Source organism: Meles meles, chromosome 8 (genome assembly GCF_922984935.1).
Source record: "Meles meles chromosome 8, mMelMel3.1 paternal haplotype, whole genome shotgun sequence".
Lineage (NCBI taxonomy): Eukaryota > Metazoa > Chordata > Mammalia > Carnivora > Mustelidae > Meles > Meles meles.
In genome coordinates, this window is record NC_060073.1 from 94,309,436 (window position 1) to 94,335,654 (window position 26,219).

General features: G+C 41.4%; 1 protein-coding gene and 1 non-coding gene across 5 annotated transcripts in view; one reads left to right on the forward strand and one right to left on the reverse strand.

The window, feature by feature from the left end:
• Nucleotides 1-24,008, reverse strand: part of APLP2 (amyloid beta precursor like protein 2) — an 84,318-nt gene extending 60,310 nt beyond the window's left edge. For 2 of the 4 annotated variants that reach the window (XM_046014575.1, XM_046014574.1), the window contains exon 1: nucleotides 23,816-24,008. In XM_046014575.1, the coding sequence (XP_045870531.1) occupies nucleotides 23,816-23,920 (105 nt within the window). In that variant the 5' untranslated portion in view covers nucleotides 23,921-24,008. The remainder of the gene's footprint in view (nucleotides 1-23,815) is intronic. The other 2 variants (XM_046014573.1, XM_046014572.1) reach the window with 1 other exon arrangement.
• On the forward strand, nucleotides 6,933-7,034 carry LOC123950149. Its single transcript, XR_006820149.1, has one exon. It is a non-coding gene; the product is annotated as a U6 spliceosomal RNA (small nuclear RNA).
• Nucleotides 24,009-26,219: the final 2,211 nt, after the last annotated feature.

A 26,219-nucleotide genomic window follows, 5' to 3' on the forward strand; every position in this document is an offset into this window, starting at 1 on the left:
CCACAGGGATATTTTAATGAAATCCATTCTGCCACTAGAGCAACAATATGCTTTCACTTCCATTATTCTGTGACAAGTTCAACTTCTTCACTCATTACATATACATACATAAAACCACATGTAATAGCTTAACTTGGCTAGGAGCTTATCAGGTTTTGCATCTTTTAAAATCAATACTTAAAACATTTTAATCTGATTTTTATCTCTCCTGGTTACTATTTACATTGTTTAAAAACAACACTAACCAGTCTTCAGTCTCAACGACTTTTAACAATTCACAAAATTAATCTTTCATAATGATAGCTCAGCAGGATATTTTATTAATGTAGATTCTCAGGAATCTAACCACGCCTCATTTTTCTTCCGAGTTGCTATAAGAAGATGTGCCTGACTCGCCCAGTCAGTACAGCATGTAACTCTTGATCTCGGTCATGACTTTGATCCCCACACTGTGTGCAGACATTACTTTAAAGAAAAAAAAAAGGAGCTGTTATAAGGAAAAATATTTATATAAGCATTAAGCATAAATCATCTTCCAAAGGGGGTGGGGATAGAGCAAGGTTCAACCAAACCATCAAAGATTCTGTTATGAAAGGCAATTTTCAGGTCACTTGAAATCTGCCATGAGCAATAAATACTTATTGCAAGAGATAATTTCAATTCAACTTTCTCTTTCTCCTCTTTTCAAATGGGTTGAAAACTCTCTGCCTATGGACGAACAGAAAGATGATAGCGGCAGACAAGAACGTAAGACAAAAATGGCAACCCACATTAAACCTCCCTCAAGAAAAGCACAGTGTCCTCCCCATCTGAAGGAAGCTTGGTGCTACTTGAGCACTGCTGCCAGATCTTCCAACTTCTCAAAAACTGAAAGGAATTTTAACATATAAATCCATGTTATTTGGAAGTAATGTTTGTGTGGTTTTTTTTGGTGATTTTATTTTTAAGTGCTCTTTACACCCAATGTGGGACTCAAACTCCCAACCCTGAGATCGAGTCACATACTCCACTGGCTGAACCAGCCAGGCGCCCTGGAAATGGTGATGTTCAATTTGAACTTAAAATACAATGAAGTCCAACATGGTGACAGACAAAACAGAAGTCCAGGCCACATGCTGTCTGCTGACCACAGGTTTTGCATCACAGTACCAGGAATCACAGCTAGTAGAGATGACAGTTAATTTCAGAAGCCTAAAAGTCATCAAACACCTAACACCCAGAAGTTATAATACAAACTAAAATTAATCCCATGTCAATTATAAAAAATCTGATTATAAAAATTTACGTTAGAGACCTAAAGACTTAATATTAAGATGACATCACTACTCAAAGTAACCTACCAGTTCAGTGCAATCCCTATCAGAATCTCAAGTGTTTCCTGCAGAAATTTTTAAAGAAATCTTAAAATTCATATGGAACCTCACTCTCTCAAAAAAGACCAAAATTAGAAGACTTAAACTTCCTGACTTCAGGGGCGCCTGGGTGGCTCAGTGGTTTAAGCCGCTGCCTTCGGCTCAGGTCATGATCTCAGGTTCCTGGGATCGAGTCCCGCATCGGGCTCTCTGCTCGGCAGGGAGCCTGCTTCCCTCTCACTCTCTCTGCCTGCCTCTCTGCCTACTTGTGATCTCTCTCTGTCAAATAAATAAATAAAATCTTTAAAAAAAAAAAAAAAAACTTCCTGACTTCAAAACCTACCACCAAAGCTACCTATAGTAATAAAAACAGTGTGGTACTAGCATTAAAAAAGGACATACAGAATGGAGAACTCAAAAACAAACGCCTGCATATATAACCAAATGATTTTTTAACGAGGGTGGCAAGACCATTCAATAGGGAAAGGACAAGCTTTTTGACAAATATTGCTGGGAAAACTGGACAGTCACCTGCAAAAGAATGAAGCTGGATCCTTACTTTAAACCACAAACAAGAATTAACTCAAAATGGGTCAAAGACCTAAACTACAAGACCTAAAAAGACAAAACTGAGGGTAGAGCCTGACATGGGGCTTGATCACAGAACCCTGAAATTATGAGCTGAGTCAAAGTAAGACACTTAACCGACTCAGCCACCCAGGCGCCCCAAAAGATAAAAATCTTACAAGAAAACATAAGGGCAGGGCGCCTGGGTGGCTAAGTGGGTTAAAAATCTCTGCCTTCGGCTCAGGTCATGATCCCAGCATTAGGCTCTCTGCTCAGCAGGGAGCCTGCTTCACCCCCATCTCCCTGCCTGCCTCTCTGCCTACTTGTGATCTCTGTCTGTCAAATAAATAAACTCTTAAAAAAAAAAACAGAGGGGCGCCTGGGTGGCTCAGTGGGTTAAAGCCTCTGCCTTCGGCTCAGGTCATGATCTCAGGACGAGCCCCACATCGGGTTCTCTGCTCCGCAGGGAGCCTGCTTCCTTTCCTCTCTCTCTGCCTGCCTCTCTGTCTAGTTGTGATTTCTCTCTGTCAAATAAATAAAATATTAAAAAAAAAAAAACAAAGAAAGAAAGAAAACATAAGGGCAATCTTCACATTTTATTTGCAATGATTCCTTAGATAATGACGCCAAAAACAAAGACACACAGACACACAGACACACAGACACACACACAAACAGCTGAACTGGACTTTATCAAAATAAAAACTTCTGTACAAAGGACACTATCAAGAGAGTGAAGACAACCCAAAGAATGGGAGAAAATATTCCCAAGTCACATATCTGATAAGGGATGAATATTTAGAACATATAAAGAGCTCCTACAACTCAACAACAAAAAGCCAATTCAAAAATGTGTAAGACTTGAATAAACACTTCTCCAAAGATACACAAAATGGCCAACATGAAAAGATGCTCCACATCACTAAGCTTTAAGGAAATGAAAATCACCATGAGATACCATCTCAAACCCATAAGGATAGCTATTACCCAAAAAAACCAAACAACCGGTTTCAAGAATGTGGAGGAATTAGAACCCTTGCATGTTGATGATGAGAATGTAAAATGGAGCAACCACTATGGAAAACAGTTCAGTTTCCAAAAAGCTCCAGAGAATTTCCATATGAGCCAGCAATTCCACTTTTCAGTACATATCCGAAAGAACTGAAACAGGAACTCAGATACAAGTACACCCATGTTCACAGCAACAGTACTCACAATAGCCAGAGTAAAAACATCCCAAATGTCTATCAACAGATGAATGAATAAGCAGAATGTGGTATATATACACACAATGGAATATTACTCGGCTTTAAAAAGGAACGCCATTCTGATACATTTACTTGAAAACAGTATAATGTTTCTAAGACCATTTATGAGAATTGGCAAATTCGTAAGAGAGGTTTCCAGGGGGGGGTTGGGGTTGGGGAGAGACAGGGAATTAAGTGTGTAATGAGTACAGAGTTTCTGTTTCAATGTTGAAAAGTTCTAGAAATGGACAATGCTGGTGGTTGCAGGGGACTGTGAACGTACTTAATGCCACTGATCTATACACTTAAAACTGACCACTTTAACCATTTTGTTATGTATATATTACCAAAAAAAATTTATGGGGCACTTGGGTGGCTCAGCTGATTAAGCATCCAACTCTTGATTTCAGCTCCAGTCATGAACTCAGGGTTGTGAGACGGAACCCTATGTCGGGCTCCATGCTGGGCACGAAGCCTGCTTAATTCTCTCTCTCCCTCTACCCTTTCCCCTCAACACACATGAATGCACAATCTCTCTGTTACCCAAAAAAAAGTGGGTAAAAGCCTCTGCCGGCTCAGGTCATGATCCCAGGGTCCTAGGATCGAGCCCCACATCTGGCTCTCTGCTCCTCAGAGAGCCTGCTTCCTCCTCTCTCTGCCTGCCTCCCTGACTACCTGTGATCTCTGTCAAATAAATAAATAAAATCTTTAAAAGGAAAAAGGGGGAGGGAGGAAAAGAAATTTCAATAGTCCAATTCAGAGAAATTTTTGTATCTTTAGGCTGAGATATTTAAATGTATCTGGAAGTAAGCCCTGGAAATAAGTTTTTTAAAAGAAGATAAACTAGACTAAAATCATCTATTAAAGACTGGAGAAGCAGTATCATTTTCCAACAACATAAAAGGCTTCTTTCATTTATCATTTTGGTAACTATATGCTGCTTTCAACTATAGTGTTATCTGTCATGTCACAGTGCCCTCCATATAGCAATTTAATAAATATGGGCTAATAAAGACTACAAAGAACTTCAAATGAACCAATTCCCATGGAGAGTCTTCAAATTTAGAACAAGTTATTACAAAGGTTCTTTTAAATGTCAACTTAAGATATAGCTAAAATGATTAAAAACAAAAAAAGGTGACATCCACTGCATATTAGAAAAAAACAGAAATATGAATATCCAATTATAAAGGAAAGAATTCAATAAACTATAGCTAAATTACAGAATAGAAAGATCCTTGCTTTTATATATAATTCTTGGAAAAGTGGGCAAGTTCAAAGATATGCACATTATTGGGGGTTCTGCTACTAGAAAGGTAATGATTTATTCAAATCTCAATTACTCCCAGTCTTTCAGGACAAAAAATATCCTTGAAAACTTGATTCCACAATCTAAAAACATTCCATCATAGGGGTGCTTAGCTGGCTCAGTCACAAAAGCATGCGACTCTTGGTCTCAGGGTCATGAGTTCAAGCCCCAGGCTGGGCCTGGAGGCTACTTAAAATTAAAAAAAAAAAAAAAAAAATAGTAATAATAAGGGTGCGTGGGTGGCTCAGTTGGTTTAGCATCTGCCTTCTGCTCAGGTCACGATCCCAGAGTCCTTGGGATCAAGCCCTGTCTCTCAACCCTGCTCTGTGAGGAGTCTGCTTCTCCCTCTCTATCCCTCCTCTGCCCCGCCCCCAACCCGTGCTTGCTCACTCTCTCGCCCATGCACTCTCTCTCAAATACATGGTTTTTTTTTTTTAAATAGGAATAATAAAATACTTAAAAACACTCCTTCACTTTTCCAACATAATTGAGCCCACTGAGTGTTCACCTAACTTCAAAGATTCTCCAGAAAGCACCAAGTAAGTACCAATACATTATACCATGCGCTTTTTATCAACACAGTAAGCACTTTGCTTCCCATTTTTTTCCACTCATTCTTATAAAATAAGGGCAAAATGCAATCATATATTCAAATTGTAATGCCAATACTGCAAATACCCAACCACTGGTAAACAGTATTCTTCCGCAGTATCACTGTAAGTACTATGTATTCAGGGTATGGAAAAAACTTGTGGGGGCGGATGAAATATTGTCCATTTAAAAACGTAGTGAGGGCCACTGCAGGATCAATCCCCTCTAAGCTTTACCCACCTCCAAGCACACCATGGCTGGGCCCCTGAGCACCCTGCTGGCTACCCTGGCCCTGACTCTGGCCCTGGTATGAGCAGGAGCATGTTTCCAATGGTGGAAGCCCCATGGGACGCTGACCACGTCAAAGAGGAGGATGTACAGCAGGCGCTGAACCTCACCTTGGACAAGTTCAACAAGGTGAGCAAGGGCATGTACCGCAGCTGCGCACTCCAGGTGGAGCTTGCCCGAAAGCAAGCTGTGGCTGGCATGAACGATTTCTTAGCAGTGAAGACTGACCAAACCAGATGTACCAAGTCCCAGCCCAACATGGACAGCCGTCCCTTTCATGACGAGCCACACCCAATGAAGAAAATGCTCTGGGTGCCAGAGCCAGGTGGCTTCGTCAGTTAAACGTCTGCCTTCAGCTCAGGTCATGATCCCGGGATCCTGGAATGGGAGTCCCCCATCAGGGTCCCTGCTCAGTGGGGAGCAGTCTCTCTGTCTCTCCTCCAAATGATTCTAATAAATAAATTAAATATTTAAAAAGAAAGAAAGAAAAGAGAGAAAGCAAGCACTCTAAGCCCTCTGCTGTTTCCAGGTATACACTGTCCCCTGTTGAGCAGGACCTCCGTGGTGAAGTCCAGCTGCCAGAATGCAGAGGACCCTGTGACAGGCTGGTCTGCTCGGCACCCTTCTCCTACTCCACCCCCCCCTTGTAGAGTTCCTAAGCCTTGGAAGGGTGGCTCTGCCCAGGCGATGTTGCCTTCAGTGTATTGGCCCCAGGACATAAGTAGAGGGGGTTCTGGGGCATTTACTGAACACTAACTAAGTGACTATAACTCCTTTCCTTTAATAGCTTTCCAAATGCACCAATACGCAGTACGCATGTTCTGCTCTATCTTAAATCATGTTACTTTTTAGTAACATCAGCTAAAAATAATAAATTTTTGTAAATGCAGGGAGTTCAAAAGCCCCAAACCTTGAAGGGTGATTCAACTCAAGTGATGTAAAATACTTAATGCCCTGGAAAGTTACTCAATACGTGAAATGTGGGGGGAACAGGTTATAAACATATAAAGGGGAATCTACTTTTTTAAAAATTAAGATGTTTTTAAAAAATTAAGATGTTTAAAAAACAAGAGTGGGGAAAAAAAGTTATTTATCTAATTGGTAAATTCTTTAATTGGTTAATTTCTTTGTTTTTATTTGTTTTGCCTTATCTGCTTTTCTAAATTTTTCACAATGACTATATATTTTTTTCTTTAACACATACACACACTAAGGGTCACTTTTAATAATCATTTGTAAAGAGTCAACTGAGAACCTCAGTCATTTTTTTTTTAATAGTTTATTTTTTTGGAATCTCTACACCCAACATGGGCCTCCGAGCACCAAGATCAAGAGTCACATGTTCTTCCAACTAAGCCAACCAGGTGCCCCAGAATCTCAAACATCTTTAAAGATATTAAGAATTGACAAATAGGTTTCTGAGATAGATCATACACGTTCGAGTCCTAATATTAGGACAATTACTGATAATGGTTTGATGGTGGAGAAACTACGGGCCTGAGGACAGTTTCCCTCGACTTTCCGATTACTAAGAATCACCTCCTATATTGTTTTACCTAAATGTTGGCTGTCAGGAGCTTGCTTCAGCAGCACATGCACTAAAGTTGGGACAATATAGAGAAGATTAGCATGGCCTCTCTGCACGAGGATGACACAATTTGTGAACCGTTTCGTATTTTCACTGAAACTAGTATTATACTGTATGGTAATGGGAATAACAATAAAGCCTTACAAAAATAAATAAATTTTAAAAAATGAATGTGGGCTGTCTGATAACCTTCTCTGAAGACATTTAGTACTCCCATGCCAAGCTGGGCTTTCCCTTCCCCAGGGATCTGATCCAGGCCATCTGTCACACCAGTCAGCGCAAACTTGAGAACCAGTTCATCACTTCCTGATTCATGACCTTGGTCAAGTAACTTTACCTGGACATTCTCCAGTTCCTACATCTGTAAGACAAGGATAACCACAGTTCCCTTTCTCAGGATCATTTCAAGGTTTCAATGAATATATGTAAAACACTATACACAGGGATGCCTGGGTGGCTCAGTTGGTTAAGTGTCTGCCTTTGGCTAAGATCATGATCTCAGGGTCCAGGGACCCAGCCCCACATCCAGCTCCTTGCTCAACGGGAAGACTGCTTCTCCCTCTTCCACTCCCCCTGCTTCTCTGTCAAATAAAAAAAAATTTTTTAAACACTATACATAGCAATTGCACCATAAATAGATCTATCATTATTATTACTCCAACAATCACTAGAATCTACTACTCTATTCCTGATTGTCTGTTCTTCCCTAACTATGTAAATTCACTTAGGTTCTCTCTGTAAATTCCCAGTAAATATCTAATTTCAAGGGAATTAACTTCCAGTTATGCTCAACTAGGTAATTCAGACCAACCACCCTAATGAGGACAACCAGAAGAGCAATACAAAATATGAAAATCACCGGCTCAAAGGCAGCAGAGATCTAAAAAGACAGTAAAAAATTAATGGGTCAATACTGAGGGGAGGATAAAGGCTCAGGGAGACAGGCACAGCTTGCAGAGTTTTCTTTCTCCATGGAAACAGAAAGATTCTGGGAGAGTATCTAAGTAGTGCTTTTGATGCATAGAAGGACTAAAGGGAAAGGGACTAGAGTCCAGGGCTGGAGGAACAGGGGAAGGGAAGTGTACTTGGAGAGCCTAAAATTAGAAGTTGATACTACAAAGCAGACTAAACCAAGAATGGTGACAGGCTTTCCCAGAGACTGCAGCTCAGCTTCTAATAATCTAAATCCATGAAATAAAAAGGAGATCCTGCATTGCTACAATCCCCAAGCTTTAGGTAGAAGCAAATGGAATGTTCCTTGCAGTATAACATTAGCTTAGGCCTCAAATTAGCCTATTAAGGCATGTGTGTAAACAAAGTATCTGGCACATCATCAAAAATAATTTGACAAAAAAGGAGACATGAATGAAAACCAAAATAAATACATCATAGTTTAAAAAAAAACAAAAAACAAACAAACAAAAAAAAACACAGGGACCCCAAGATACTGGAATTATCAGACACAGACAACTATATTTTCCATGGTCAAAGACACAGAAGACAAAATTTGAGAATTTCAGCTATGATCTAGAAACAATTTAAAAATTTTTTAATTATGCAGCACTGGGTGACTCAGTTGGTTACATGCCTGCCTTCAGCTCAGGTCATGATCTCAGGGTCCTAAGGACTGAGTCCCCCATTAGGCTCCATGTTCAGTGGGGTTTTCTCCCTCTGCCTGCCACTCTCCCTGCTTGTGTTCTCACTCTCTCTCTGCCAAATAAATAAAATCATTTTTTAAATTATAAAACTGAAACTACAGTAACTGAAATTAAGAACCTGATGGGTAGACTTCAAGGCAGATCAGATACAGCTGAAAAAATTATTAGTAAGCAGAAAAATGAGCCAGAAGAAAATCTATCAAATGAGGCCTGGAGAGACACAGTGGACACAGTGACAACGTCTAAGGTATTTGTTTTTGGAGTCCCACAGGAAAGGAGAGAATCAGGCAGAAACAATACTTAAACGCTTAAAAAGAAAATGGCTGGGGAGTTTCTAAAACTGATGAAAGGCATCAAACCACAGACTCAAGAAGCTTTTTATTTTTTTAACAAGAATACTTTTTTTTTTTATTTTTTTTTTTGAGAGACAGAGAGCTCTCAAGTGGGGAGGGGCAGAGGGAGAAGACAAGAGAGAATTATATTAAGTAGGGTCCATACCCAGAGCACAGCCTGATGCAGATTTCAGTCTCACAACCCGGAGATTATGACCTGGGCTGAAATCAAGAGTCAGGTATTTGAACTACGTAGGATCCCCAAGGAGAACACATTTTTTTTTTTTTTAAACTCCTCCTAAGTATAGAATAGCAAAATTGCTGAAAATCAGATTCAAAGAGAAAAGGTTAAAAGTAGAGACTTAGGAATATGTTACTTTCAAAGGAGGATAATTATACTGCCAACAAATTCTAGTAAGTTATTGATAACATTCAATATCGGGATATTGGTAACAAAGTATCAGAAATGGAGTAAGTACTTAAAGATGATGAAAGAAATTCTATTTCCAATGAACCTATCTTGCAAGAAAGATAGTGGAAAAGGTATTTGGTAAAAGAATATGACAACAGCCAACCTACCCTTAAAAAATTCTAACATGTTTTGGAAGACAAAAAATTATCCAAGAAATGTCAGAGATGCAAGAGGCATAAAAAATCAGGAGAACAATAAATATGGAAAACTAAATCAGAGGCTCTCAATCTCACCAAAAACTTGAATTATCTAAGGAGTTTTTAGAAAATACTAATTTTCTGTTCAGAGGTCCAGATGTCATTGGTCTGTACTGCAGCCAGCCATCTGTGTTCTGCAAAAGTTCCCCAGACAATCCCAGTGCACCTCCAGAGTCAATAGCCACTGACCTAAATTCATTTGACAATATAGAACATGGTTTGTATAACATCTTCTGGGGTTTAAAATGAAATTAACATATATAACAACAATGGCAAAAAAAGATGAGATGGGGTTAAATGGAGTTAAAAGTGTTCTGAAGTCTTCTATTGTCCAGGAAGAGGATAAAAATCCCAATTAACATAAGGCACCAATAAGTGAAAGATACTGAAATTTCTAAAGTAACACTAAAGCAATAATAAAAGACTATATAAATATGTTCCAAAGTAATAAGGTAAGTAAAATGGTAACAAATTCCAAAGGAATTAACTAAGGGGGAAAAAAAACAGAACTGGCAGAACAAACAAAAAGCACTAAATAAGAAGATAGATGAGAACTCAAGCATATCAACAGCCACATTAAATGTAAATGTACTAAACACTCCAGGAAAACACAGGTACTAGGTTAATAAAAGAAAAAACCATAGCACATCTAAAACATAGAAATATTAAACAAAATATTAATAAAGGCAAAAAAACTACTGGAGATAAAAAGGGAAACTATGAGATTCAATTCTTCAGGAAGAGATAATGATACTAAATCTGCATGCACCTAAGAACGGCCTCAAAATAAAGCAAAAAACTGTCAAAACTACAAGGAGAAAAAAAATTACCCATAATCACAGTTGGAGAGGGTGCCTGGGTGGCTCAGTCGGTTAAGTGTCTGCCTCCAGCTAAGGTCATGATTCCAGGGTCCTGGGATCAAGCCTGACCAGGACCTGAGCACTTAACTGAGCCACCCAGGTGCCCCTATTTGTTAATTTCTAAATATAGGGAATTTTTCTGATTGCCTACTCAGTAGGGAGTCTGCTTCTCCTTCTCCCCCCCGGGGCTCCCCTGCTTATGCTTGCTCTCTTCTCTCTTTCTCTGTCAAATAAATAAAGTTTTTTAAAAAAAAATCCCAGTTGGGAGATTTTTAACACACTTTTCTCAATAACTGGGAAGAAAGATTATTAAAAATCTTTAAGGATACGGGAGCGCCTGGGTGGCTCAGTGGATTAAGCCGCTGCCTTCGGCTCAGGTCATGATTTCAGGGTTCTGGGATCAAGCCCCGCATCGGGCTCTCTGCTCTGCAGGGAGCCTGCTTCCTCCTCTCTTTCTGCCTGCCTCTCTGCCTACTTGTGATCTCTCTGTCAAATAAATAAAAAATCTTAAAAAAAAAAAATCTTTAAGGATAAAAATCTGAACAACACGAAAACAACAGGATCAGCACATACATAAAACATCACAAGTAAAAGCTGAAGAATACACATTCTCTGCATTCATACAATGAGTATTTTACCATAGACCAGTCATAAAACAAGTCAACAAATTTCAAAGGACATTTCAAAGGACTCATCACAATGCAGTTAAACTGGAAGTAACAAAAAGACAACAAGAAAAAATCCCTATATTTAGAAATTAACAAACGGGGGCACCTGGGTGGCTCAGTTAAGCACTCGGGTCATGATCCCAGGGTGCTGGGGTGAAGTCCCACCTGGGGTTCCCTGCTCAGCTGGGAGTCTGCTTTTCCCTCTACCCTCCCCCTGCTTGTGATCTCTCTCTCTCTCCCTCATGCTCAGAGAGAGATCTGTGAGCTCTCTCAAGCTGAAATAAAGTCTAAAAAAAAAAATTAACAAATGTACTATTTTTTTTAAGTAGGCTCCATACCCACTGAGGAACCCACCAAGGAGCCCAATGCAGGGCTGGAACTCTGAACCCTGAGATCAAGAACTGAGCTGAGGCCAAGAGTCAGGCACTTAACCAACTGAGCCACCCAGGTACTCCAGCAAATGTACTTCTAAATAGCCTGGGGAGAAAAAAACAGAATTACAATGGAAAACCAATTTTTCTAGTGAATGATAATGAAAACATAACATATCAAAACTTATATGCTGGGGCACCAGGTGGCTCAGTCATTGTTAAGTGTCTGACTTAGGCTCAGGTCATGATCACAGGGTCCTGGAATCGAGCCCTGAGTTGTGCCCCTTGCTCAGCGGGGAGCCTGCTTCTTCCTTTCCCTCACCCCTCCCCCTGCTCATGCTCTCTCACTCTCTCTCCCTTTCAAATAAATAAATAAATAAAATCTTTTGAAAAACAAAAACAGAGGGGGCTTGGGTGGCTTAGTCCTTAAATGTCTGTGTTCACCTCAGGTCATGATCTTAGGGCCCTGGGATCAAGACCTGCACTGGGAATCCCTGCTCAGTGGGGAGTCTGCTTCTCCCTCCCACACTCCCCCTGCTTGGGTTCCCTCTCTCGTTGTTTCTCTGTCAAATAAATAAATAAAATCTTAAAAATTAAAAATAAAATTAATTAATTAAATGGAAAGCTAAAAAAAATCCCTTTTGCACTACAGCTAAAGCCCTATTCAGAGGAAACTTTATAGCTTTACATTAATATAAAAGCAGAAAGGCCAAAAAAATTTTAAGTGGTCAGAAAAAGAATAAATTAAACTGTTAGAATAAATTAAACCTCTGGAAAGTAGAAAGAAAAAAATAATAATGAGCAGAAATAAAATGGAGGCTGGCTCAGTCTGCAGGGAACACAGACTCTTGAGCTCAGGGTTGTTGAGTCTTAGCCCCATGCTGGGTGTAAAGAGAACTTAAACATTAAAACTTTTTAAAAAACGAAAGAAAATGTAAAATAAACAGACAACAGAGAGGATCAACAAAACCCAAAGTTGATCAAAAGACTTAACACATGGTTAGACCCACTACAACAAAACAAAAATAACCAAGTTAGTAATGAAAAAAGGTAACATCACTTCAGATTCTACTCATATTACAAAGACCATTAAGAGTATACTATAAACAACTTTGATCAAACTATGTCAATTTAAGAAATCCAATGAAATAGATTACTAGGGAAACTTAACCAAACTCACACAAAATAGGACTAATCCTACAATCAGTAAATAAATTGAATGCATAATTAGAAATCTTACCACAAAGAAAGCCCAGATTGCTTTACTGGTAAACTGTTTTCCAAACATTAAAAGAAAAATAATGCCATAAGTAAACTATTTCAGAGAACAGAAAAAAAGGCAATATCTCCTCTCTCCAAGTCCTTTTGAGGCCCTAAAACTTTGAAACCAAAACCTGACAAATATTTTTAAAAAACAGAGAGAGAAAGAAGAATTACAAGTCAAACCAACCTTTTTTAAATGATTTTTAATAATTTTAAGATTTCATTTATTTTGGAGAGCAAGAAAGAGAGTGCAAGCAGGGGGAGGAGGGTAGAGGGAGGAGAAAATCTCAAGCAGACTACACTGAGCACGGAGCCCAATGCTGGGCTTCATCTCACAACCTTGAGATCATGTATGACCTGAGCCAAAATCAAGAGTCAGTCCAATCAACTGAGCCACCTGGGCACCCCAAACCCATTTCTGAGCACAGAGGCAAAAAACCTGAACAAAATTTAAGCAAACCAAATCCATAAAATAAGTAAGTCTGGCTCATTTCAGGAACGCAAAAGTTGCTTACATATTTTAAAAAATCTATTAATATTTCATTACTATCAAAAAGAAAAATCGTATGACCATCTAGTTAGTTGGGGAAAAAAGTGAAGAACATTCAACAATCAGTCACGAAAAGAATCTTTAGCAGACAGAATAAAAGAGCTCTTCCTTATTCTAATAAAGGACAGGGTATCTACAAAGAAACCTACAAGTATCATATAAACAGTGAAATGTAGTTTCCCCTTGAAATCATGAGTTGAACAGAGATACCAGCTATCACCACGTCTCTTGGACACTTTCCTAGAGTCTTAGCCAGTACAGTAAAGCAAGAAAAAGAAATAAAAGCTGTAAGAATTGGAAGGGAAAAAAAACAAAACTATCATAATCTGTAGAATATATTCAGAAATTTTCAAAATTACTGATAAATTATAATTAGTGCACAAGTTTAGCATGCCTTCTGTATACACAATTTGGAACTATCAACTGCGTTTGGAACGTATCAACTATCAGCTGCATTTCCACAAGCACAAAAGAACAGTAAATTTACAACAGCATTAAAAAAATCAAATACCAGGGCACCTGGGTGGCTCAGTGGATTAAGCCGCTGCCTTCGGCTCAGGTCATGATCTCGGGGTCCTGGGATCGAGCCCCGCATCTGCCTCAGCATCCTTGCTGAGCAGAGAGCCTGCTTCCCTCTCTCTCTGCCTACTTGTGTTCTCTCTCTCTCTGTCAAATAAATAAATAAATAAATAAAAATAATCAAATACCTATGAATAAACGTAAGACAAGATAGTACAAGATCTCTAGGCAGAAAGCTATACAAATGACCGAGGGCAATGAAGGAAGACCTAAATAAAGGCATGCACCCTATCTCTAGATTAGAAGACTATTTATTTTAAGTAGGCTTCATACCCAGCACCAAGTCCAACTCGGATCCCAAACTCACAACCCTGAGATCAGAGTTGGACACTCACCCAGGGACCCCTGGAAGACTCAATATTAAAAAAAAAAAAAAAAAAAAATCAATTTTTTTCCCCAATTAACTACAGACTAAATGCAATCCCAATCAAAATTCCAACAAGTGGCTGTTTTCAGTGAAATGCAGCAAATGTATTTGGGAAGAACATAATTACAAAAAGCCAAACCCTATTAAAGACAATCAAAGTAAAAGGGTATACTCTAGTAGATATAAAACCTTATTATAAAGTACAGTTATTAAGAGAGTGTAGACTTGGGGCACCTGGGTGGCTCAGTGGGTTGGGCCTCTGCCTTCAACTCAGATCATGGTCTCAGCATCCTGGAATGGAGCCCCATGTCAGGCTCTCTGCTCAGCGGGGAGCCCGCTTCCCCCACCCCCTGCCTACTTGTGATGTCTCTGTCAAATAAATAAAATCTTTAAAAAAAAAATAGAGTGTAGAGTTGGTGTAAGGATACACACCAACATCAATGATTAAGAGAGCCGAGAAACAGACTCACCCATACAGAGATATTAATTAACAACAAAGGTGCCACGGGAGAACAGAAGGGAAAGGATGACCTTGACAATAAATGGTGCAAGCTGGACAGCCATATGGTATGGGCCACATACCCATATGGAAAAGATAAAAATAAAAAGACCCATGCTTCTTATTACACAAAAATCGGTTCCAGGTAAACTGTAGCTCTAAATGTGCCAGGCAAAATAAGAAGTTCCTAACAGACAATCTAGGAAAGTAATTTTATGTCCTCAGAGTAAGAAAAGACTTCTGAAAGAGCACACAAAAAGCATCTATCATCATCATCATCATCATCATCATCATCATCATCATAAAAGAGGTTAAGTTAGACCGTAAAATTAAAAACTTCTTCCAGAGACATCATTTAGAGAGTAAAAAGGCAAGCCAGAGAGAACAGCAGTATCCCAATAACCTCAACCTGGAAACAACCCAAATGTCCATCAGCAAAACAAATCAGTTTCTTCCAACATAGGAATATACAACACAGCCACACTCAACAATCCCAATGACTCTCAAAAACACATTTAGTGAAAGAAAGGTGCCCAACTGCCTCAGATGGAAGAGCAAGCAGCTCTTGATCTCAGGGTCACGAGTTTGAGCCCCACACCAGGTGTAGAGATTAAAAAAAAAACCAACAAAACAAAAAAAAACACCATGAATAGTGAAAGAGCCCAGATACTTAAGAATACATACTGAAGGATTCCATTCATATAAATCTAGAAAACAGGATAAACTACAGTGGTTAAGGACAAATGGTTGGATGATAAAACTATAAAGAATAAATAATTACCATGAAGGTCAGTGTAATAATTGCTAGAGGGGGTGGTTAGGGTAGGAATGTTCTGGGTTTTTGTTTTGTTTTGTTTTGTTTTTTTTAACCCTGGCAGTAGTTACATAGGTATGTGCTTTATGAAAACACACTGAGCTATAAATTTCTAAAAGCTCAAAAATACTCAAGGGCTTTTGATGTACAGAGGGTTGCAATGGTGTCATGCCTGCTTGGCACCTTCATGAGTATCTGGTTACCTCTACTTCCACTTCAAGTATCTTAGCTTTTAAATCATAATATGTTCAAACAATTAATGCTCTGCATCGATAAATATTTATTACCACTCTAAGAGCCTGAACAAACTTCTTTGGAATCCAGAAAGAAGAAAGGGGTCTCTCTCAGCATGAAAACATGAATGGGAATGCTAAATTCCCAACTCAAGGTAAGAGTTACTTCTGGAAAGGAAGGTTAATGGGACTGGAAAACATTCAAGGAGGTCTTTCTACTGTAATGTTTTATTTCTATATCTGTGCTTTAGTACTAAAAAAAATAAAAAGGATAAAGCAAATATGGGAAGGGTTAAAACTTAACAGAACTGGGTGGTAAATAAAGGAGTATCTGTATTTTTATTATGTTGGAAATATTCATAATTTTTTTTAAAGATTTTATTTATTTATTTGACAGACAGAGATCACAAGCAGGCAGAGAGAGAGGAGGAAGCAGGCTCTCCGCCAAGCAGAGAGCCCGATGCGGGGCTTGATCCCAGGACCCTGGGATCATGACCTGAACCAAAGGCAGAGGCTTTAACCCACTGAGCCACCCAGGCGCCCCGGAAATAGTCATAATTAAAGGAAGTAAAATAAAAGAACATCCTATACTCTTATTCAGCTCATTTCTCCACGGAGAAATGAGTCTCCTACTTAGCCTTCCAAAACAAACGATCAAATATCCTAAAATATTTATGTTTTTCGCCACCACCACTAAATCCCACCTTTTCTTCTTCTCCAGGCCCTTCGTTCATGTTTCATGTCAAACTCTTCATATTCTTCACCATTCCAGTCATTCTGTTCTAGACAGCAATATCCCTCAAAATGAAGGGCCAAGATCCTAACCAACGGCCTGTGTGAGGTTGCTTCGATTTCTCAATTTTGCCAGCAAACATTTAACTTGCAGATAATTAGGTAGGAATGAATTAATTCTTTTTTCCTTCCAGCCAGCCCACCTATTCTATAAGCTCCCAAATAGAGAATGCCCTTGCCTGTGCTACCTACCCAACTACCAAAGGACTTTTTTCCAACAGAACCCAACCCACAGCACCACTCCCCTGCAGACATCTGGATTGGCTAGAAGCAGCCAATACATTTCTGTCCAGTGAGATGTGAGGGGTACTGTGCTGGTGGGCTTTGAGAAAGATTTCTTCAACCTTAAGGCTCTGGAGATATACAAGAAGAAACTGTCTCTTTTCTCCCCGGACATCATATAGGAGCGTGCCCTCTGGAACTCCATCCAATCTGCAACCACTAAGAGGTGTTCAGCTGAGAAAGGAGCAGTAGAAAGGCTGCACCGAGCTGCTCAACTAACCAGCCTCCCAGGTACCCCACTATAAATGCTGATTAACTTTTTTCTGGGCCACAATCTTATCCCAGTCATGGTGATTAGTGTTAACCTCGTCCTATGGTTTGTCTATCAATTAGGCTAGTGATTATAAATCTGGTGAAGGCAGGCTTTTCTCTTCCAAATAATCCCCATACCCTGATTCTCATAAGACTCCCCCCCCCACCCCGTCCAATCCACATCACACACACAGGGGCCTTTCAAATTTCCTTTCCTTAAATTTTGCAAAATACAAAGATGAAACAAACTTACTATTTTGAGAGAGAGAGAACTGGCACATTATATGAAAAAGCATTAGAACTTTTTAGAAATCTGAAAAGCAAAGTCCCCTGCAATTACATCCTCCAAAGATAATCACTGTTAATAGACTGGTATATATTGATTCATGATACATTGTAACTTCTATGAAATTAATTTCTTTTAAAGCAAATACTTATATCAGATTTTCTGGTAGTGGGGAAGATTAAAAAAGGAAATCTGCAACCACAAGAGAAACATTATGAAACACCCTGACATAGAGGAAAGAAAGAGCAACAGACTAAGAAAAGGACAGATGGATTCGTACCCTGGCCTGCTGCAGGGCCTTTTTTAAGCGAGGATAATAATACCTACCTCAGTAGGCTGTTTGTGTAGACTTAGAAGATAATGTGCCCAAATGAGCTCTGTTAGGTTTTTTTGCTTGCTGTTGTTTTGTTTTTCTGTACCTGCACACAAGTATCACCTGGGGAGCATTTTAAACTGAAAATCCCAGATGTATTCAATGACATCCTCTGAGGGTTGGGCCTAGAAATCACAGGCAAGTGCATTTGGTAGAGTAAAAAGCACTATGCATATTTGTTTTTATTACTATAGCATTTAACATCTAAAACAACCTCACAACAGTGATTCAACAAACACTAGTAGGATACATAACAAATGAAAAGTCTTATTTAAAAAAAAAAATTATACTTGGGGCACCTAGGTGACTCAGTCAGTTAAGCATCTGATTCAATTTTGGCTCAGGTCATGATCTCAGGATCCTGAGTGACCCCCCATGGTGGGCTGCGCTGGCCATGAAGCCTGCTTACAAATCTCTCTCTCCTTCTGTCCCTCCCATCCTCTCTGAAAATAATAATAATAATAAATAAAATGAATTTTAAAATAAAAATAGATTATAAAGAAATTTCATTTTTAAAAAACTTCATGGGATGTCTGGGTGGCTCAGTCAGTTGGGAGGCTGCCTTCGGCTCAGGTCATGATCCCAGGGTCCTTCAGTCGAGCCCCACATTGTGTTCCCTGCTCCACAGAGTCTGCTTCTCCCTCTGCCTGCCGCTCTGCCTGCTTGTGCTATCTCTCTGTCAAATAAATAAATAAAATCTTTTAAAAATAATAAAAATTTTAAAAATTTTTAGAAATTTCATGATGGCCTATGTAGGAAAAATTCCCTTAATAAAAATAATTAGTTGGGGGCGCCTGGGTGGCTCAGTGGGTTAAGCCTCTGCCTTGGGCTCAAGTCATGATCTCAGGGTCCTGGGATGGAGCCCCACATCGGGCTCTCTGCTTAGCGGGGAGCCTGCTTCACCCTCTCTCTCTGCCTGCCTTTCTGCCTACTTGAGATCTATCAAATAAATAAATCTTTAAAAAATAATAATTAGTTGTAGGTGATACAAGGGACTGGAACCTATTTCTATCTGAATGGGGCTATATGGTTCACTTTCCATTTACAGCCACAGGTCAAGGTACATGATACTAAATTTAACTAAGCATCAAGGTAATCTTTATCTCACTAAAAAACTCTTGAAAATTGAATCACAGACAATTTCAAATTCTCTCTCAAATGACAAGCCCCCATAAAAGCTACAATTACTGTACAAAGATTTATCCCTACATTTTGTGACACAGAAAACTTCATTTTCTATCAGTAGTTCATTTTAGGACAATTCAAAATAGTAACTGTTAGGCAGCACCGCCAATATCCAATATATGTCAGTTTCATAAAACATAGGTACTTGATACATCTGCTGAGATATATACCACCAGAATGTTTACAGTGAGGTTGCCCTGGAAAATGGGTTTTGAGATTATTTTCATTTTTATCTGTATTTTTTAATTTTTATAATGAATGTGTACCAACTATGTTTTTTTTTTTTGTTATTTTAAAAAGAAAATTTAGAATGGGGTGCCTGCCTGGCTCAGAGAATAGCATGCGACTCTTGATCGCAGGGAAGCCCAAGAATTCAGTAATGTTGAGTAACATAATTAATCTTGGAAAGTTTAAGTTTTGATTTTTCCCAAAGTCAAACAATATAAGTTAAAAATCTGATTTTTAGGGGTGCCTGGGTAGCTCAGTGGGTTAAGCCACCAAATTCTGAGTCTTGATTTTGGCTCAGGTCATGATCTGCAGGTGGTGAGAATGAACCCCACAAGGGGCTCCCAGCTCAGCGGGGTATCTGTTTCTCCCTCTCCTCTCCATGCCATACCCCTCTAAAATAATAAAGCCTTTTCAAAAATCTGTTTTTTATATTTGGAAAACATTAATAACCCTTCATATTTTACTGCCAAGACTTCCAAAGCTTTTCAGTTTTAAAAATAACTATGTTTTTGAATGCTATAAAAAAAACATTAGTGGGTCAACTGACAACTGGAATACAGACAGGAGATTTGATCAAAGTATTGTATCAATGTTAAATTTCTTTAAATCTCACTCAAATACTTCAGAAAAAAATACATAATAATAGAATGAAAGATAAATCAAATGCTGAACAGGAAAAACATTAACATCTGGTAAATCTGGGTATGAGACTTATTTGTATAATTTTTGCTACCTTTGTGAGCTTGAACTTATTTCTAAATAACATTTTTTAATTGAAAAAAAGTAACAAAAAACAACAGTCAAAGCTGTCCTAAAAAACTCTTAAGAGCATGCTGGACCAACTTCAAGCAAGACATTAAATTAGGGGCGCCTGGGTGGCTCAGTGGGTTAAAGCCTTGCCTTCAGCTCAGGTCATGATCCCAGGGTCCTGGGATCAAGCCCCACATCCCCACAGCGGGCTCTCTGCTCAGCAGGGAGCCTGCTTCCCCCTCTCTCTCTCTGCCTGCCTCTCTGCCTAATTGTGATCTCTGTCAAATAAATAAATAAAATCTTGAAAAAAAAAATTAATACTGTCCAGAAGAAATATAGTATGAGCTATATATGTTGTATTTTCAGGTGGCCGTATTAAAGTTAAAAGAAACAGTGGCACCTGGGTGGCTCAGTCAGTTAAGTGTCTGCCTTCGGCTCAAGTCATAATCCCAGAGTCCTGGGATGGAGCCCCCAAGTAGGGAGCCTGCTTCTCCTTCTCCCTCAGCCCTTCCCTCCCCCACCTCACACCATTTTCTAATAAATAAAATCTTTTTTAAATAAATTAAAAGGGGCCCCTGGATGGCTCAGTGGGTTGGGTCTCTGCCTTCAACTCAGGTCATAATCTCAGGGTCCTAGGAACGAGCCTAATCGGGCTCTCTGCTCAGCAGGGAGCTTCCCCCCTCTCTCTATGCCTGCCTCTCTGCCTACTTGTGATCTCTCTGTCAAATAAACACATAAAATCTTTAAAAGAAAATTTTTAAAGAAACAGGTAAAATTAATTTTAACATATTTTACTTAGCCAAGGCTTTAAAATATTTTGATGTAATCAATATAAAAACTTTTACGCGACATTGCTCAATTTCTTTCATTCGAAGTCTTTAAAATCTGTTGTGCATGTTACACTTACAGCAAAACGCAATTTAGATGTTAAATTTGCATAGGAAATACTTGACCTGCGTTTAGACTTCATTAAATGAGTAGATCCACATAACCAAGTTGTTTCAACTTACAGTTAAAAGTTTTTCAATCCCTGAACTTTCAGTTTTAAATGTCAACTTAAATTAAAATTAAATAAAGTGGAAAACTCCTTCCTCAATCATACTAGCCACACTGCAAGGTCAGTAGCCACATGTGGTTACACTGTAAGAGGGCTCAGCTTTAGGTGACAAAACAAATTCCCTCTATGACAGAAGGATCTGATTGCTAAGTCTTAGTTTTTCATATTTATCAAAAGATTCTTAACAGTTATGATAAAATAATGACCGATAATCCTGTCAGAAGCTCTGGCATCTCCCCAAGTCATAATTAGACATTCCCTATACCACCCCTCAGAAATACCAAAACAAGCCTTTTTATCTTCTAAGTCAATTGTCATACTCTGTAGTCATTTCCTGAAAATCGTCTGGCGAATGGCCCCCTTTTACATGTAGCAGAACGAACCTGCATTCTGGCTCTCAGAAGCATCAACGTCCACTGTTACAGAGTGCAGAGTTTCAGCACAAATACTGTCTGAGAATCCCAAATGGGAGCGTGCACACAACAGAACATACCCTGGATTTAAAAGAAATGACCTCAGGAGAGGTGGGTTTTTCTTTTTAAACAGGTGTAAGAGATTAATTCAGTCAACATCAAGCAACACTAAAGATTCGCCAATCAATAATTCTGCGCCAAGCAACTTGATCAGGGATTTGGCTAGAATCCCTCTGGCTAATCTCAATAAAGACCTTCCCAAAGACATCCTGATTTAGGCCATTCTCATCTAAATTAAGGTTTAGGCAGTCCTTTGCCTAACAGCAAATAAATGCCATGAAATGCTATACACACAAATAAAATTTTGCCTGCTTAACAAAAGGAAAATGATCTGAAAGGTAACTTAGTGTGGTCAAAAATATAGTTCCAAAGAACAGTAATCAAAAAAACAGCATTTAAAAACCGTTTTAGGGAAATGTCTAATTCCTACCTTTTGTCTAACCGGACTTTCCAATTGAACAATGTTATGGGTAACAACTGAATTCAATCCACAACTAATTCTGATATTGCTAGTTTTCCTTTCTCTGTAGGCATACATACAGGTGTTAATGTTCTGCTTAAACTTGAAAGGAAGATAGGCTTTAAAACTGAGGAATCCTTTATTATGAATCTTTTAGTGCCTGAAATTACAAATTCCCTTGGGTAGTGAGGTAAAAGAGTGTGCAAAATGGTTTTTGACACCCTGACCTAGAAGTTCTATGTTCCATACAAAATCCTCCCCCCCCCCCTTCTTTTCCCATCCTGCTGATCTAGCTTGCAACATCGTATCAGGAATCACAGACACAAATCTAACCATTGTGTGGAAACTAAAATAATGGTCATCTAAAAACATGTATATATAAACATTAAGTCTACTTAAAATACAACTTCCTTCCCTCCCCCCCCCCTTCCTCCAAAGAATCACAAAGCTTTAAGCAGGATGAATACAAACATTTTAAGCCATTCCATCGAGGAGGTGTGTTCTTGATTAGATTTATTTGATCCTGGAAATAAATGTTTGGACATTCTGTAGAACACATTCTAACTCGGGGTTTTTGCTAGAAACTTCTCGCTCAATGCCTGTGTAATCAAATCCAGTCTCACTTGTCTCTGAAATTAGCTAAATCCGCAGAAATCCATTGTAATTTTTAAAATAGTGAAGAGGAAAAAGAAGTAACTACACCCGAAACTATGCATTCCAGTCCAACAGTTCAAGCACTATTTCGAGAAGGCAAGTAAAAATAAAGTCCCACGTCTCTCCCTCAGGAACAGAAAAAGGTTTTCATGAAGCCGCAAAGTCCAAACTGCGCCGTAGAACCCTCCCCGACCCCGGCCACTCTGCCCCTTCCAGCGGCCTTAGCTCCAGCGAAAACAGCCGCGAATCCAGCCTACTTCACCACCTCGAAGCAAAAAGATGTGTATGGGTCTGTCAGATGCGTAACAGCTACTTAAATTCTAACACCGAGAAAAAGTATGATTAAACAAGAGTTTTTACACATTCATCCGTGCGCTTCCTCCTCGCTGGAACCCACAAGAAAAGGGGAGCAACACGAACACCAGAGAGGGGTTTCCCCTTGTTTATTAGACTTAAGCAAACAGCTATATTTAACAATTCCTCCCGAAGGCCTGATGCCAGAGCGGTGGATCTCTCGAGAGGAAGGCACACAGGAAGCAGAAGGCACACCCGCTGCTTGGTGCAGGAGCATTCTCCCGGTGCAGCCAGAGCGGCGCTCGCCCCAGCACCTCGGCACTTTCCAAGCGCCAACCCGGGAAGCCTGCATCCCCACAGCCCAGCCCGCGCTGCCAACAAAGGCATCTGGTTCTTCCAGGTGGGAAACCCCGCCGTCGGGGGCGGGGAGCGCGCTGCCCACCGCAGCCCGGGAGCTCGGGGTCTGCGCGGAGCCGCCCCCGGAGGGAGCCGCGCCGCACCGAGGTCCGGAGCTGAGGACAGCCGCCGGGGCCGCAGGGCGCAGAGGCTCAGTATCCCGGAGGAGGGCGGGCTGGGCGTCTGAGCCGCGCAGGGTCCCCAGAGGATGTGGCGGCGCCGCGGGCGGGATGGGGGCTGGGGCGGCCAAGGCTGCCGGCCGCCCCCCGCGCCCCGCAGCCCCGATGCCTTTCATTTGGCCTCTGCGGCGGCGGAGGCAGCTCGACCTCCAGCGCTAAGCACTGCGCCAAGCAGGGGCGGGCGGGGGAGGCGCCGCCAGACCCGCCGCAGCGCCGGACCACCCCCACTCCCCGCTCTCCACGCCGCGCCCCCGGCCCTGCCGGACCCCGCCGCCAGCCCGTCCGCTCGCAGGCCGCGCTCGCACAGCGGGCGAGGGAGACTGCGCTTCGGCGCTCGCCGGGTCCCCACCTCGATGTAGCCGGCCAGTGCCGCGGCAGGCGCCGTGAGCCCGAGCAGCAGCAGGACCAGGAGCTTGCCGGTGGCCGTGGCGGCCGCGGTCCCGGTGGCCGCCATCCCTCGCCGGGTCGCTCTAGCGCTCTACTCTCAAGCTCACACACGAGAACTCAAAACCCTCTTCCACCGCAACCCAGAAGCATCTGAAGCCTGTTCGCCGCCGCCCCGGGGGTTTTACACCAACCGGAACTGACTTCACAAGACCACGCCCTCTTTTTTCGGGGCCCAATGTCGGCCCATAGAGCCTCTCCAAGACACCGCCCCTTGTCCAACCCAGACCCAATCAGAGAGCAGAAGAGCCTGCACCTCCCGCCCACCCCAACCGCGAGCCCCACCAGGCCCCGCCTCTGGCCTCTGACGGCCCCGCCCCCGCCTGGGACCCTGCGTCCGCGTAGCGAGGGGGTGTGCGCGGGGCGCGTTGGGGGCAGCGGCTCCGCGGAGGTTGGGGAATAGCTCTGGCCTCCGGTACGGTGAGAGATTATCTGGCCGCGTTGCGCTGGTGTGTCCGCCTGCAGCCTCCTGATTCGGGGCACACCCCGCTCCTCTAGCCCTGCGGGGTATTTTTCAGATTCCTTTAGGTACCGCCCTCTTTGAGGTTCTGAAAATGGTTTTATTAAAAACAGAATCAAAACATTTTGTTGTTGTTGCGAGGCCGAGCAGGTTAACCGAAGGCCGTCCCCGAGGCTGGCGACCCGCTAAATGAGGGAGCTTTCCTCCTCTCCCGACCCCTGCGCCAGGCGTGCGAGTGTCAGCGCTCTGCTCGCCCAGAGCCGGCTTCGCCCTTTCCCCGAGACTGTGATGGGCGGTGTTTCCACGCTTTTGACCTCTGTTCCTTAGGCCTCATCCTTACCCTTCCTTCCCAGCAGCCACTAGAGCCAGGGATAGCTGCCTCTGTCTGGAGCCCAGTGGGGCAAGGACCACGTTGACCGTAAAGCCCAGATCCCCTTCCTCCTGTGTTTTAGGAAAAGATCGTTTGTCTTTCTTGCTCAGTTTAAGATCACTGGCAGAAGACCTGCTTCTCCGCTTTCTTGCTCCACGGCATTTCCACTTCAACTGGGAAAACGTTCTGCTGCCCCATTTCACAACTGGCACTGTCTCGCCACTGTGAGGGCTCTGCTGGCTTTGTTTGCTTTCAATAGCCCTGTGATTTATACACCACCCTTTGTAGAGCCCTTGCTAGTCCCATTAGGTTCAACCAAATAAATAGAGAAGAGGGTCCCTACCCTAGGAAACAGACAGTAAAAAGAGACAGTGTCCACAGAATAAACAGTGGAGGGGTGAGAAGTACCCTGGATTTTCCAGCCTTATTGCCTGACTGCCCAGTTCTTGGTGGTTAAACAGACTCTACCTATTTCCCAAAGACAACCCATGCCCTTTCATTTTAGAGCCCTTTGTATGCCTGCAATGCCCTCTATCCATACCTACCTGTTGAAAACATTGTCATTCTTCCTCCTTCCACTGGATGTAATATCGTCACCTTCTGAATGCTGTTTTCCATTAGGGCACTTGCTCCCACGGGAAGCAAGTTATGGCACTGATAAGAACTGAGGTATAGGACCTCCTGCAGTAGAGACCTCCACACATGTTTGTGCAGCCACACTGAAACCAATGATGCTGGGTTCTGGTCTCAGTTCTGGAGCAGTTGCTATAACAATTTGTGTCATTCCCACAAAGTTCCTACATGTTGAAGCCCTAACCTTACCCAGTGTGATGGGAGTAGGAGGTGGGGCCTTTGGGAGGTAATTAGGGCTAGATGGGGTCGTGAGGGTGGGGCCCTCACGATGGGGTAAATGCCCTTAAAAGAAGGGGCCAGAGAGACACCCTTGTAATACCGCAGTAGGAGGAGAGGAGAGAGCCCTCCACCAGGAACCAAATCAGCAGGCACCATGATCTTCGACTTCCCAGCCTCCCAAAAAGAAACATCTGTTATTTCAGCCACCCGGTGGCTCCCTTTTCTTCTCTGTCATGTGTGGATATTACAAACCTGTCTCACTTCACCAATTTATGTGACTCAGTGAAAAGTGAATGTACAAGAGGGACAAGCAGGAAGAGACTTACACCTAAAAGGTGAGAGCAGTGTGAAGCAACATGTTACCAAGAGCAAGTTTCTGTGAAAGTATGTGTGGAAACAGTATCAAGTGACTGTGCAAGTTCCAGTTCTGTGGAACAGGCTCCTGGAGTCAGTTAGTCCTTCTAGGGTATGTTTCCTTGCCCACAAAAGGATCCCTAAACTTCTATGAATTTAAATGTTGAGAGAAAAGCAAATGAGATTACCTGAATTCAGAACAGTGGGCTTGATCTTCACGCTCTTGGGACTGTATATTCAAGATTGAGCTCTCATAGCATGGGATGGGACCAG